The sequence below is a fragment of the Megalobrama amblycephala genome, linkage group LG5 (genome assembly GCF_018812025.1).
Source record: "Megalobrama amblycephala isolate DHTTF-2021 linkage group LG5, ASM1881202v1, whole genome shotgun sequence".
Lineage (NCBI taxonomy): Eukaryota > Metazoa > Chordata > Actinopteri > Cypriniformes > Xenocyprididae > Megalobrama > Megalobrama amblycephala.
In genome coordinates, this window is record NC_063048.1 from 17227081 (window position 1) to 17241649 (window position 14569).

General features: G+C 38.5%; 1 protein-coding gene and 1 pseudogene across 1 annotated transcript in view; both read left to right on the forward strand.

Annotated features, from left to right (window-relative positions):
- The window catches only part of smyd3 (SET and MYND domain containing 3), a 240256-nt gene that overhangs the window by 43359 nt on the left and 182328 nt on the right, over positions 1–14569 (forward strand). Inside the window, exon 5 of the mRNA XM_048190903.1 lies at positions 1525–1661. Within this exon, the coding sequence (XP_048046860.1) occupies positions 1525–1661 (137 nt within the window). The remainder of the gene's footprint in view (positions 1–1524; positions 1662–14569) is intronic.
- LOC125269425 lies at positions 10749–10865 on the forward strand (annotated as a pseudogene).

The window sequence follows — 14569 nt, forward strand, 5'->3', positions numbered from 1 at the left end:
TTCGATATGTGTGAAAATAATGCCTTTTTTTTTAAACATGTACCATGGTAGTGCTATGTTTTGTAGAAATGTACTATGCCATTTTTTACATTTACCATGGTAATATCATGTTTTTGAACGTGTGATAATACCTTGTTTGTTTGTTGTTGTTATACCACGGTAATACTATAATTTTTGGTCAGGTGCTATATATTAATACCATGTTTTTTGTACAAATTACTTAATGATACTGCTTTTACACTCAAAAAAATGAATTGTTGGATTTACTTAAAAAATAAGTGTCAAGTGGTTCCATGCAACAATATTGAGTAATTTGTACAAAAAACTATTTAGTTGAATGAACAAAAGAAATTCAAGTAAAGCTGACAAAATTTCTTTGAGTAAATACAAATCATTTGAATGTCACTGTTACATAATATTTATATGTGCAGTTTACTTAATAATGTTATGTTGATTACGTAAGGTGAACACATTTTTTTTTTTGAATAATCATTTAAATAAATAGGATACAACATATCAGAATGCAACCCCTCACCCCAAAATGCACTCCAAAAATAATTCATTGAACAAACTCAATTGAATTTCAATGGAATTCATTCTATAAACATGCTTATATGAGTGCGCACAGCCTAAACACAGGCGACACTCTTCTGCATGATGGTAACCACAAAATTCAAAAACATTACAGAAACTACTCTAAATGTCCAACATAACTGAACATTAAACACTAACATAAACTAACAACATCTTTCCCTTTACTGAAAAACACATAAAATAACACTTTAATCCCTAAATTTACTCTCCTAATGCAGTCCCTTGCAAAGCATGCTGGGAACTACGGATCCACTGCCTAGTTAGTTATGTCAACATTAATGTGTGCGTTTCACACAGCAATGTTAAGTTGACTGAACAAACACTTACTAAGTAAAGCTGACAATACTCAATTTTAGTAGAAACAACGCAGTTAAATTACGTTCATGTAGTTACATGAGTTTAAGTAATGTGAACAAGGGTGGTTTGAGTGAAACTAACAACAGTGAAAGTTCATTTTTTTGAGTGTAGTCCCACACTATAGAAATAATATGTATTTTTGTACATATAATTAGGGTTGTCAAAAGTACTGACTTCGCTACCAAGTCAGTACTGAAATTTTAAAATGTGACAATACCAGTTTTTCCCCTTATCATTTTGAGCACTGTTGAGCGGATACTTAAACTCCTCTGATTGGTCATTGTGTTCACACACTCAACAGATATGTCTGTGATTGGCTACAATGATCAACGCTGATCAAAAACATGTTGTATATAGAAATCTCTTCACATATCTATAGAGTGTGTGAACACAATGACCAATCATACCATCATGGTATGCAGGCAGAGTGTCAGATGATAATACCATGGTACTTTGATATACACCATACAGCAGCAGTAATATTTTTTTAAAAGGGGCAAAGAAGAAAAAGTTTCTGCTCATTCATATGCATCACTTTTGTCAAATGTTGAAAACGCCGTGCTCTGTGTCCAGATCTAGTCGACATGAGCGAGGAGAAGAAGGATGGCCTGGGGCATCTCTGCACGACACTGCAGGTTTATCTTGGCGAGGAGTACTGCAGTCTGTCTGAGCTTCCGTCCGGCCTCGACCCCATCAGCCTCCTCGCCAGAGTAAGTGTCCTTTCATTGTCATCTCCAGCAGTCAGCAGGGGTTGCGCTCTCAGAGCGGCGGGGCGTCACACCGGATCTCATGCAGCGTTACGAATGGTGTCAGCGTGTCACAAGTGCGTGGACACATACCGAGCCACTAGGTCACATGCTGTGAATCCATGCTGCTATTTTTTTTTGTCTTTTCTCCTCAAAGCAGAGAACAAGTTGTTCATAGAAGCAAAATGAAGTCATTTCATGTTCAAGGTTGAATTTTTTTAATTATTATTTCCAGAAAATAGACCAAAAAGTTTCAGTTCAGTTGAATGGAGTCATTAAAGTCGGCATGAAATGGAAGTTGAGATAGTCTTTTCTTCCGTATTTTGATGTATATCTGAGTGAAATGGCTTCTCGAACAAAAAATATGTATGGTGCAACTCGATTTTGTCCATTGGGAATTGATTGGATGGTTGTGGTTTGCTATTGGTTGATTTCATATGAGTGACAGGTTGCCCCATCCTCATGCCATTAAACACTTCATCAGAAAAGAGAAGAGATGTCTCTGCAAGAGGGAGGAGAAGTTATTTTGATTAAAAATTCTGAGAGCGCATGAATTAAAAAAAAAGAAAAAAAAAAGATGTGCACAGACAAATTATTTATATTAATACCGCAATATTCCATTAAAAAAATAAGAATTGTCATTTTGATTTCATAGCGACTTTAAGTAGAATCAGATCCAGAATCATTACATTCCTCACAATTCACATCCCAAGAGGCCTATCCCGTAATTTTCTGCCATTTCCTTCGTGGACGCCTGAGGTGCATGCTAATGTACTAGTTTATTTACAGATGTGTCAGTGAGATCGCTTGTTTGGATTGCTGTGAGAGTAGATTTTATTTGCTTGTTTACCAACCGTCACTCTGTGCCGTAATTGTGAACACATTGCGTGAAAGATGCGTTCCAGGGTGAAAATGGTGATCTTCTCTTCAGGATCACATGTAAACAGAGAAGGGGTTGCACATCTGGCCTGGGACAAACAAATGCCTGTTGCATGTGAACACAAACACCTGTTTTATATGAGAGACAGCCAGCAGCCATATCTCGCTTATAAAGCATCAAAGACCCAAATGTGGATCCTATAAGCATTTCTAATCCAACACTAAACCCTGCAGCAGGACAAGACTCGAGTTATGTAAAACATGCACAGATACTTGAATTAGGAGCGTCCAATGCATTTTTGTGTTTGTTTGACCTTGATTTACAAGTACCCCCCCCCCATCATATTGTGACTTATCTGTATGTATTGATTAGATGCCACAGTCATAGAAATCTTGTAGATATCAGCGAGTTTTAAATTGTATTTTCTTTGCCTGGTTGGAAGCCATAATGATGTTGATTTGTGAGTGAGTCATTCTGTTGAGTTGGTTATTTTGAATACTGCTTCACAAATCAGTGTGAATTATTCATTAGCTTATCGTTCTGAATCAGAATGATTTTTCAAAATTCTTGTCTAATATTCAGAAATGACTGGAAAGTGATGAGTTGAAAGTGATGAGTGGGTATTAAAATAATTAAATGTGATTTGCAATGGGTGCAGAAATTATTTAGACATTAAAATGTTTGAAAGTATTGCATTTTTGAAAAAAAAAAAAAAAAAAAAAAAAAGTGGCATCTGTGCTCAAATTTTGTTGCAGTTTTACAAATATGACTTACGAATATGCTTTTGGGGCCATTTCATTGCTTTGCATTCAATACCCATCAATGATTTTCAAAATACAATTAGTTTTTTCTGGTAAAATCTGTAAAATGGATTTCAGTGCTTTGTTCATCAGTCTGTCACTCATGTTTGTCATTTATTGGATAGAGACTGGAAATGGGAAAGCATATCAGAGCTGAGGTGATGGAGTTGTGACATTTTCTGTCAGACACATGAGGTAAAGCAACGTTGGTATGGGTGTGCTAGAGAGGAAATGCACTGGGACTCGCTTATGAATCATGTTCCCTTAATGTGAATCCCTCTCTTATTCAATAATCATCATTCTCTGCATCTCTGCTGTAGATTATGTCATGTAGACCTGCAGGCAGCAGCAGGCTGATACGGGCCTGATCCAGAAACATGACCTGCTCCACATAACACACCTCAAGTAAATGGCATAGTCACTAACTAAAGAGCTTGAGTTAGATGTCTGCTCGGATTTACTGCTTGATTAGAACCGTAAGGCCCTGATACACTCATTGCGAAGTTCTTTTTAGTTCTTCACTTAGGGGTAAAAAGATCAAAATACGTGTTACTGAACATTCCGACTCCGCCCACACTGCTGAGAGCGGCATTTAAATGTTTATATGTGCTGCACGCTTTCCTCTCGATAACAAAATAAACACAACAAAAATGACCGCAGTGAGAAAACAGGGGTTAAAGGGTTAGTTCACCCAAAAACTCATTAATTACTCACCCTCATGTCGTTCCAAACCCGTAAGACCTTCAATCATCTTTGGAACACAAATTAAAGGATTAGTTCACTTTTAAATAAACTTTTGCTGATAATTTACTCACCCCCATGTCATCCAAGATGTCCATGTCTTTCTTTCTTCAGTCGAAAAGAAATTAAGGTTTTTGATGTAAACATTCTAGGATTTTTCTCCATATCATTCATTTCAATGGGCACCAAACGGTTGAAGGTCCAAATGGCAGCTTCAAAGGGCTTTAAACGACACCAGACGATACCAGATGATGAATAAGGGTCTTATCTAGCGAAACGATCGGTCATGGGTGAGTAAATTATCAGCAAAAGTTTATTTAAAAGTGAACTAATCCTTTAATTTGTGTTCCAAAGATGAATGAATTTTTTTTTTAAAGTTTAAGTTTTATAAGCATAAATGCTGGCTTTGCTCTTTTCTCCGATGCGCGTTCATGACATCACGTAATACGTTGAAAAGGTCACGGTTGACGTAGGCGTAGCAACCACAGTTTCATTCGCTCAGGATTGTGTATAGGAAATCTATGAAAAGTCACAAATTTCTGTCCTGACAAAAAATTCTTTTAGGCTTTCTAATATTAAAACACCCAGGATACGCACACCTTTCAAGCGTGAGTTTAAAATATTCTAACTGACCGCCAGAGTGAGTTTTTTTTTTTTTTAAGGCGACCCTTATTTTAGAACGTTTGCCCTTATTGTTTCCATGGCGACGCGTGCGTATCACGAGCGCTGAACATAGCCACAATAACACTGTATGAGAGATGGATCACTATTATTTTGTTTTTCCTTTTTTATTTAAAATATTCGCAAACTTGCTTACATGTCTTCAACTATATGATATTCCGATTCTCAAATATTTGTGAGTGAGTGTGTTTTGTCGTTTAAAAACCTTTATAAATTATCTTTATCTTGATCTATAATGCGAGATGGGCGCCGCCATCTTAGTTTGCACTGCAGTTCACAGAGTTCTGTCAGTCTGATTTACAGCAGGTGAATACATCAGTTTCTCCTGAAATATATGCAAGTAAGTGACTGGTGAACTGGAAGAATAAGAGAGTAAACTTTATAGTTACTTAGACCCATTATGTGTGTCTGATATGAATAAATGTCGGCAAATTATATTTGAATTCACTGTTTATTGATGCTTCCACTGACGTCTGACATCAGTGTGTATTTTATAAACTCCAAATGTATTGTTTAATGGTGCTTATGCGTATTTAAATGTCTGAAACCTTAAAAGAAACATTATGTGGCTGAAAACAATGCATAGCTGTGATGACAAGAGAGCGCGCGTCCGTCTCGCAGCCAGAGCGCGAAAGCACAGTTTGAATCTAGCAGTTATGTGACGGGGCACAGAAATAAACATCCCATATGTGGGAACGTACCTCTCAAAGGGTTAAACAATAAACTGACACAAAGACATTTGAATATATACGATCCTCCTTCCGCACATTTGTAATGTAAACACTGACTCGATACTTCCGCCTACGTCAACCGTGACCTTTTCAACGTAATTGCGTATTGCGTGACGTCACGAACGCGCATCGGAGAAAAGAGCAAGGCCAGCATTTGTGCTTATAAAACGTAAACTTTTTTTTATTTTTAAAGACCAATCGTTTTGCTAGATAAGATAAGTCGTTTAAAGCCCTTTGAAGCTGCACTGAAATTGTCATTTGGACCTTCAACCGTTTGGTGCCCATTGAAATGAATGATATGGAGAAAAATCCTAGAATGTTTACATCAAAAACCTTAATTTCTGTTCGACTGAAGAAAGAAAGACATGGGCATCTTGGATGACATAAGGGTGAGTAAATTATCAGCAAAAGTTTATTTAAAAGTGGAGTAATCCTTTAAGATATTTTTGATTAAATCCAAGAGGTAAATGACTCGTCCATAGACGGCAATATAATCAACACTTTCAATCTGTAAGAAGGAAGGTGGGCTTTTGTCTTAACTATATTTCTGTCTCTTGAATTATCTCATTCTTTCACTCTTTCTTAATGAGATGCTGTTAAATCCTAGATGAATATTTCAGCTTGAGTGTGGGTGGAAAACAAATGAGCTAACAGTGGAATAAGTGTGCTTGTCTTGACCCTGACTGCTGATAAATATCCCTGTTCTGCATTAACTCTGCTCGTGAGAGTCGGCTCTTGGCCCGGCGCTTCGTCTTTAGAATTACAAACATGTTCAGCCACGTTACACCAACACCCTGCCCATCACCTAATCAATTAACCAGCGTGAAAACAAGCGTCCGTGGTCCACAAATGATTTCCATTTAAAATCAGACAGATATTCTGTGCCATTTGCTGAAACTAATTGCTGAAACAAATTCTCTCATAATATTCAAAATGTATCTCTTACATGCAGTGAAAGTTCCTCAGGGGATTTTGGGATGTTTGTTGGCAGTGTAATTTATTTATTTATTCATATTAAGTAGGATTTACCCAAGAACTAGAGTAGGTAGGAGACAATTACAAGTCTCCAATTACAATAAAAAAACGTGTCGGAACATGTGAATTTAGATTAAAATCTAGATCCAGTGGGACTGTCATTCACATTCAGAACTGAAGTGATCGTGAATCCACTGATTTATTTAAAGTTGCATAGAATGCTAGTTTTATTGTCCAGGGCTTTTGTGAATACTGTATTCTATTCTATTATTGCAGTTATGTGAGTTATGAACTCAAAAGGGAACTGGTGCCATTTTTTGTGAAGCAAGTCTTTTGTAGTCAAACCCAGCAGTTCTGATTTACTCGTGGGTCTCGTGGGTTTTAAATATTCTTTAAGAATGTGTTCTGCAAAATTTTCCTCTCTATGGGCAGCATCACAGCAATCTGTTAACAGCTTTATATGATAACTAACTACAGTCCTATTTGTATAATATATATATACATTGCCCAAAGCATCACACTGCCTCTGCCGGCTTGCCTTCTTGTGCATCCTGGTGCAATGTGTACCCCAGGTAAATGACACACATGCACCTGATCATCCACGTGATGTAAAAGAAAACGTGATTCATCAGACCAGGCCACCTTCTTCCATTGCTCCGTGGTCCAGTTCTGATGCTCACGTGCCCACTGTTGGTGCTATCGGTGGACAGGGGTCAGTATGGGCACCCTGACTGGTCTATGCAGCCCCAAAATGTCAATTGTTGCGTATATCCCACCCACTAGATGTTGTGATGAAGAGATAATCAGTGTTATTCACTTCAACTGTCAGTGGTCGTGTGTGTGTGTGTGTGTGTGTGTGTTTTACAAACATTGGCTTGTTTGCCCTTCATTCACAGCTGTTATATTGAGCATCATTAATATTTTACATGTCCTCTATTTTGTTTTATTTGTCTGTATTTTAGAATGGTCTGTTGTGCCCAGCCGAGTTGTCTGAGGTACCTAATCACAGTGAAACCAGAGGTCCATCTGTGCATGATAGACCCCCAATTAGGGCAGCATTTCAGTGCTGTATTAATACATAATGCAGGAACACTTCATGTCATTAACCGGCAGCCGAACAGGTCTGAAGGATCAACATCCAATTTTGTTAGTTGTTATAGTTACCAAGATCGCTAGAGACAGTCATATAAAGCCTGTTTACATCATAAATCTTAAAATTTATAAAGCCTGTATACATCATAAGAAGAAATTTGAAATTTCAATAGTAAATATGCCTTAGAATTAGAGTATACTATACATAAAAATAACTTTAAATTTGGGTTGTAAATAAATAAATCATATGAATATAAATAATTTATATATATTCAGATTTTTTTTTTTTTAAATGTATTGAATGATGTTTGCTATATGTGTTCAACAGCACTACAAGACCACCGAGTGGGTTTATTTTAGTTAATCAAAAACATACAGTACAACATGTGTAGTTCAACTCCAATACAAATGACTCTAATAAACCATTTTTGTTTTTTTGTGAATTAAAAACATAGCATGACCAGAGTTGCCTGACTTCCAAACTGATAACTCTGAGCTTAATTTTTTGTGCTTAAAAAAACAAAAAACAAACAAAAAAAAAAGTATTGTCTGAATCCCAAACTATGAATGCGAAACTTAAATTTTTGAAGTTTTCATTGTTTATTATCCCTTCCCTTCCCCTTCCCCCTTTCCCCTCCCCCTCCCTTGTCCTTATCTCATATTTTAACATCAGTATTTAACATTGGACCCACTCATACTGTCTTAAATATTTGAAGTTTTCATTGTTTATTATAATGCTTCAGGTGTCTTCTTCCCTTCCCTTCCCTTCCCTTCCCTTCCCTTCCCTTCCCTTCCCTTCCCTTCCCTTCCCTTCCCTTCCCTTCCCTTCCCTTCCCTTCCCTTCCCTTCCCTTCCCTTCCCTTCCCTTCCCTTCCCTTCCCTTCCCTTCCCTTCCCTTCCCTTCCCCTTTCCCTTTCCCTTTCCCCTTTCCCTCCCCTTGTCCTTATCTCATATTTTAACATCAGTATTTAACATTGGACCCACTCATTCTGCCTTAAATTTTTGAAGTTTTCTTTGTTTATTATAATGCTTCAGGTGTCCCGTCCCTTCCCTTCCCTTCCCTTCCCTTCCCTTCCCTTCCCTTCCCTTCCCTTCCCTTCCCTTCCCTTCCCTTCCCTTCCCTTCCCCTTTCCCTTTCCCTTTCCCTTTCCCCTTTCCCTTTCCCCTTTCCCTCCCCTTGTCCTTATCTCATATTTTAACATCAGTATTTAACATTGGACCCACTCATTCTGCCTTAAATTTTTGAAGTTTTCTTTGTTTATTATAATGCTTCAGGTGTCCCTTCCCTTCCCTTCCCTTCCCTTCCCTTCCCTTCCCTTCCCTTCCCTTCCCTTCCCTTCCCTTCCCTTCCCTTCCCTTCCCTTCCCTTCCCTTCCCTTCCCTTCCCTTCCCCTTTCCCTCCCCTTGTCCTTATCTCATATTTTAACATCAGTATTTAACATTGGACCCACTCATTCTGCCTTAAATTTTTGAAGTTTTCATTGTTTATTATAATGCTTCAGGTGTCCCTTCCCTTCCCTTCCCTTCCCTTCCCTTCCCTTCCCTTCCCTTCCCTTCCCTTCCCTTCCCTTCCCTTCCCTTCCCTTCCCTTCCCTTCCCTTCCCTTCCCTTCCCTTCCCCTTTCCCCTTTCCCTTCCCTAGTCCTTATCTCATATTTTAACATCAGTATTTAATAGGGCTGCACGATATATCGCATGAGATTGTCACGCGCATTTCGTCAGTAAAGCCGGTTCCCTGATTACCACTAAATCGCCATCACCTGCTTTCAAATGGAGCGGCATTTAATAGACAGAGCCGTAGTTCACTGATAAGCCACGCAATATCGCGTTCATATCGCAGATGAATCGGCTTCGATAATGAACGCGATATTGCGTGGCTTGACAGTGAACTACTCTCCATTTGAAAGCAGGTGATGGCGATTTAGTGGTAATCAGGGAACCGGCTTTACTGACGAAATGCGCGTGACAATCTCATGCGATATATCGTGCAGCCCTAGTATTTAACATTGGACCCACTCATACTGCCTTAGCTAAGATTTGCCCTTTAAATTAGAATGAGTCATGCTTTATTCAACATTCTTCTCAGCAGCTCCAGTCCTCATGTCGGCAGATTTTTGAAAATCTTCACCTTTTCCCTTCCGTTTTACCCTGAGAGTCATGTGGCAAAGGAAAGATGATTTGTTAGATGACATCTCTCTTCTGTCAGCTCTGCAGACATTGCCATTGACCATATGTTTCAATTCTGACTTTAAAGGAGCAAAGGTCAGAGGTCACACCAGCAGGGCTCTGGGTGGTCTGTCCCTGCCACTTAATAAGAGAACCCCATCGTTACTCTATTCCTGTTATTTCCATTGCTTTTTTTGTAGTGCCCACCAATGACCCCAGTGTCCTCAGGGTACAGTCTGGATGTATGATTGTTTTCTTTCACTCTAACTGTCATTTCACTTCAGGCACTTTTAAGTTCCATGGTTGGTCAAATTATCCATCACATGATAAAATCCATCTGTTATACATTCTCTGATAAGTAACAAACAGATGTCACAGTTTATTTCCTGTTAGGTTAGCCTTGCAGAACAAAAAGACAAAAAACATGGAAACTTTATCATCACATGACAGATGGTTTATATACAGCTCTGAGTCTGCAGACTGAGACTAAACCATGAGTATCTCGAATGTTGAGTAATTATTTTGCTGAGAACATGAAGGTCACTTTGCTTTTTAACCTCAGACAATGTGAAGAGTTTTACTACTGTTCTCATGGTCACCCCAAAACTATTGCTGTTGATAGAATAGTTTTTTTTAGGAAGATATATTATATTTCTAAAGTTCTTCAATGGTTCTTTGCAGCACCTTAAGTCCATACATACATATAAAATATGTACACTGCCATTCACATTTTGGGGTCAGTAAGATTATTTTTTAAATTAATCAATACTTTTATTCAGCAAGGAATGCATTAAACTGATCAAAAATAAGAGTAAAGACATTTATGATGTTACAAAAGATAAAAACTGTTGTTCTTAACTTTCTATTAATCAAAGAATCCTGAAAAAAATGAATCACATTTTCTACAAAATAATAAGCAGCACAACTCTTTTCAACATTGATCAAATCAGCATATTAGAATGATTTCTAAAGGATCATGTGTCACTGCCAGCAGCCATATCACCCTGTAGCCCAAGACTGGTTGCCCATTAAAGCTAAGCAGGGCTGAGCCTGGTTAGTACCTGGATGGGAGACCTCCTGGGAAAACCAGGTAGCTGCTGGAAGAGGTGTTAGTGAGGCCAGCAGGGGGTGCTCACCCTGTGGTCTGTGTGGGTCCTAACACCCCAGTACAGTGACGGGGACACTGTACTGTAACAAGCACCGTCTTTCGGATGAGACGTTAAACCGAGGTCCTGACTCTCTGTGGTCGTTAAAAATCCCATGGCACTTCTCGTAAAGAGTAGGGGTGTAACCCCGGTGTCCTGGCCAAATTCCCTCCATAGGCCCTTACCAATCACGGCCTCCTAATAATCCCTATCCATTGAATTGGCTCTTTCACTCTCTCTCCTCTCCACCTACAGCTGGTGTGTGGTGAGCGCACTGGCGCCGTTGTACTGTGGCTGCCGTCGCATCATCCAAGTGGATGCTGCACACTGGTGGTGGATGAGGAGAGACCCCTGATATGATTGTAAAGCGCTTTGGGGTGTACAGTTGTACATATGAAAGCGCTATATAAATGCCTCATTCATTCATTCATTCATTCATTCATTCACTGAAGACTGGAGTAATGATGCTGAAAATTAAACTTTGCCATCACAGGAATTAATTACTTTTTAAAAATGTTTTAAATTAGAAAACAGTTTATTTAAACTGAAATAATATTTCACAATAGTACTATTTTTACTGTATTTTTTTTTATCATATAAATGCAGCCTTGGTGAGCCTGCAACTGACTGCTGATTCACATTAAAATCAACATTAAGGCTGTGAATCAAAAACCAACAAAACCAACAGGGGGCAGCGTGCTCTTAAATATCTGTATCTTATATATACAGTTTGCACATAAACAACTGAGTATACCATTTGTTTTGTATGTTGGAACTCTTGGCCGTGAACTAACATCACTGGATTTGTGCCTTCTGGCTATCTCTGGGACACTGAGGGTCCTGCTTCACTGGACATATTGAATATTGAGTTGTAAAGCCTCTCTCTTTGGCTTGTAAAGTGTACATGCCAGTGTCTACATGTGTTTAGTCTTCAAGTGTTCATTCCTTATGAGTGTTTGTTCAGGAATAGTTCGGAGGAGTGTGATTGTAGGTGTTAATTGAGAGTTTGTGTATTTGTGGGCGCCAGAAGGATAGTAAAACCTGAAATTACCCACATTGGTACCAGCCAGTAGTCCCCATGCGGCTTAATAGACTAACTAAATTATGTCTTAATGAAATGTATAAATTCTAAAAGGTTAACAGTAGGTTTACAGGGATAGAAAATAACATTAGCTCAGTGTAGAACAGTAGAAGTCAATGGAAAGTCCCCATCATGATAGAAAAACAAATGTGTGTGTGTGTGTGTGATGGGCTGTAGTCTAGAGGAGAATGTGGGTTATTGGAAGGAGAGCCAGTAAAATGGCCCATTACTATTCTGAGCACTGTGTATGTGTGCATCAGTGCCTTTCAAGGAGGCTGACACATGGCTGGTAATATGAAACATTTTTGTATTCAGCATGAAACGGAAGTTTCAGTAGTCTTGTCTTCCCTGTTGTGATGTATATCTGAGTGAAACGGCTTCCCGAACATGAAAAAATGTAGGGCGGGACTTGATTTTGTCCATGGGGAATTAATTGGATTGTTGAATGGCTGTGGTTTGGTATTGGTTGATCTCATGTGAGTGACAGGTTGTCCCAACCTCGCGCCAGTAACACGTCATCAAAGAAGAGATGTCAGTGCAAGAGGGAAGGGAAGTTATTTTGGTTTTTGTTTACGAGGGCACTTGAATCTAAAAAAATTAATAAATAATGATGTGCACGGATAAATAATTTATAATAAATACGCCAATGTTCCATAAAAAAGAATCATCAATTTTGATTTCATGCTTTAATATGGGATATTTAAAATATGTACAACTCTTCCTGATATTTAATCTTAAATTATGGGTCTCGTAATTTATTTCAAGTATAAACCATCAACAAATTGTGGAGCTAGTGCATCTATTTTAAATTCCATGCACATTCTGTTTGCAGTTCTGTTTACATCAACAACACCATATCACATTAACAAGAGGGCAAAGATCGACAATCATATCCAAAAGTAGCTTTCCCTAATATAGTTCTTGAGCCTTTCGGAGTTACATTTCTTTCTTTTCTGCCCTGTACTCAGTCAGTTGCTGTATGCCGCTGATATGGAGTAATAAGCAGCAGTTATTGAGCTATGACAGAGTTTAATTGTGTCCTCCTGCAGCAGACACTACAGCTGCATCACCTCTCTGAGACGCCCACTCAATTCCTCATCCTGACCGGAACGTAACCCTGCAATACACACCGCAGAGGTATTGTGCTGCATCCACACACTGCCATCTCCAACAATCACCTCCTTCCCACTGCAGGGAAAGATAGAAATGGAGAGAGACAAACATTCATTCACGTGCAAGACAGGCTTCCCGCACCTTTGGGAATGCTGCACCAGCCTTAAAGACAAAATGAATTCGGAATATACTTTCTGAATAAATGTGCCTGGACTTATTGTGGATGATTTTTTTAGTCACTATGGCTGACTTACCCAAAAATTACCCCAAGCTTTACTCACCCTCAAGCCATCCTAGGTATATATGACTTTCTTCTTTCTGATGAACACAATTGGAGTTATATTAATAAATATCCTGATGCATCCAAGCTTTATAATGGCAGTGAATGGGACCAAAGAGTTTGAAGCTCAAGAAAGTGCTTCCATCCATCATAAACGTACTCCACACGGCTCCGGGGGGTTAATAAAGACCTTCTGAAGCGAAGCGATGCATTTGTGTAAGAAAAATATCCATATTTAACAAGTTATAAAGTAAAATATCTAGTTTCCACCAGACCGCCTTCCGTATTCAACTTACAAAGAAAGTGTAACACCTCTCACAGTTCAAAACGCTATTGCTACGTCCTACACCTTCCGTATTCGTCAGTTACGCTTTTTTCATATGAATATTTCTTTGAATGTAAGGCGGTCTGGCAGAAGCTATATTTTACTTTATAACGTGTTAACCCTTAAATGCATGACTGTTTCGCCAATCATTCTTACATATTCGGGTCTTTATCGACCCGGATCTATATCTAACACGGAAGGATCTCTACCTGTCGTGATAATATAAAACTCCTCTGATATTAGAGTAACAATTACAGAAGAATAAAATAAAGCATATTTTGTTACCTTTTGGAGCTTGAAAGGGCTCCGTTTGTGCAGATGTTTTATGCCATCATCACTGTCCTCGTCAGAGCTCATTTCCCAGTAAATTCAGCAAATAATGGGCTAGTTTTATGTTTGAGGTCGCAAATATGAGCCTATTCGCGATCTCAAACGTATTCTCAAAACTATATAATTTTCAACATCTTCAAAATCAATATTTCGATCGCTAACAGCTTCACCAGATCAATCCAGTAACAGTTACAGTCATATTTGATTGCGTTCAGTACTTGCTCTGCAGTAAATCTCTGAGCCATTTCATGTTTTTCTTATTATTTTGTTTTCTGTCTGAATGAGTTGTCACTTCAGCATTGTGTTTCAGACATTGCCACTTTGTGGAATAAAGGTGACTTGCACTTATTCTGTCATCTAAGATTCAATTATTGTTGTGCAGAAAAAATATACGTACACTCATACACACCTCGGGTCGTTAGCGACCCTATACAATTTTTACAGAAAATGAATACAAAAATAGGCATTCTTTTATAATTTTATGATTTTTGTCTTGTTATATTCTTTATAAATGAATTGGTTGAGGAATACCA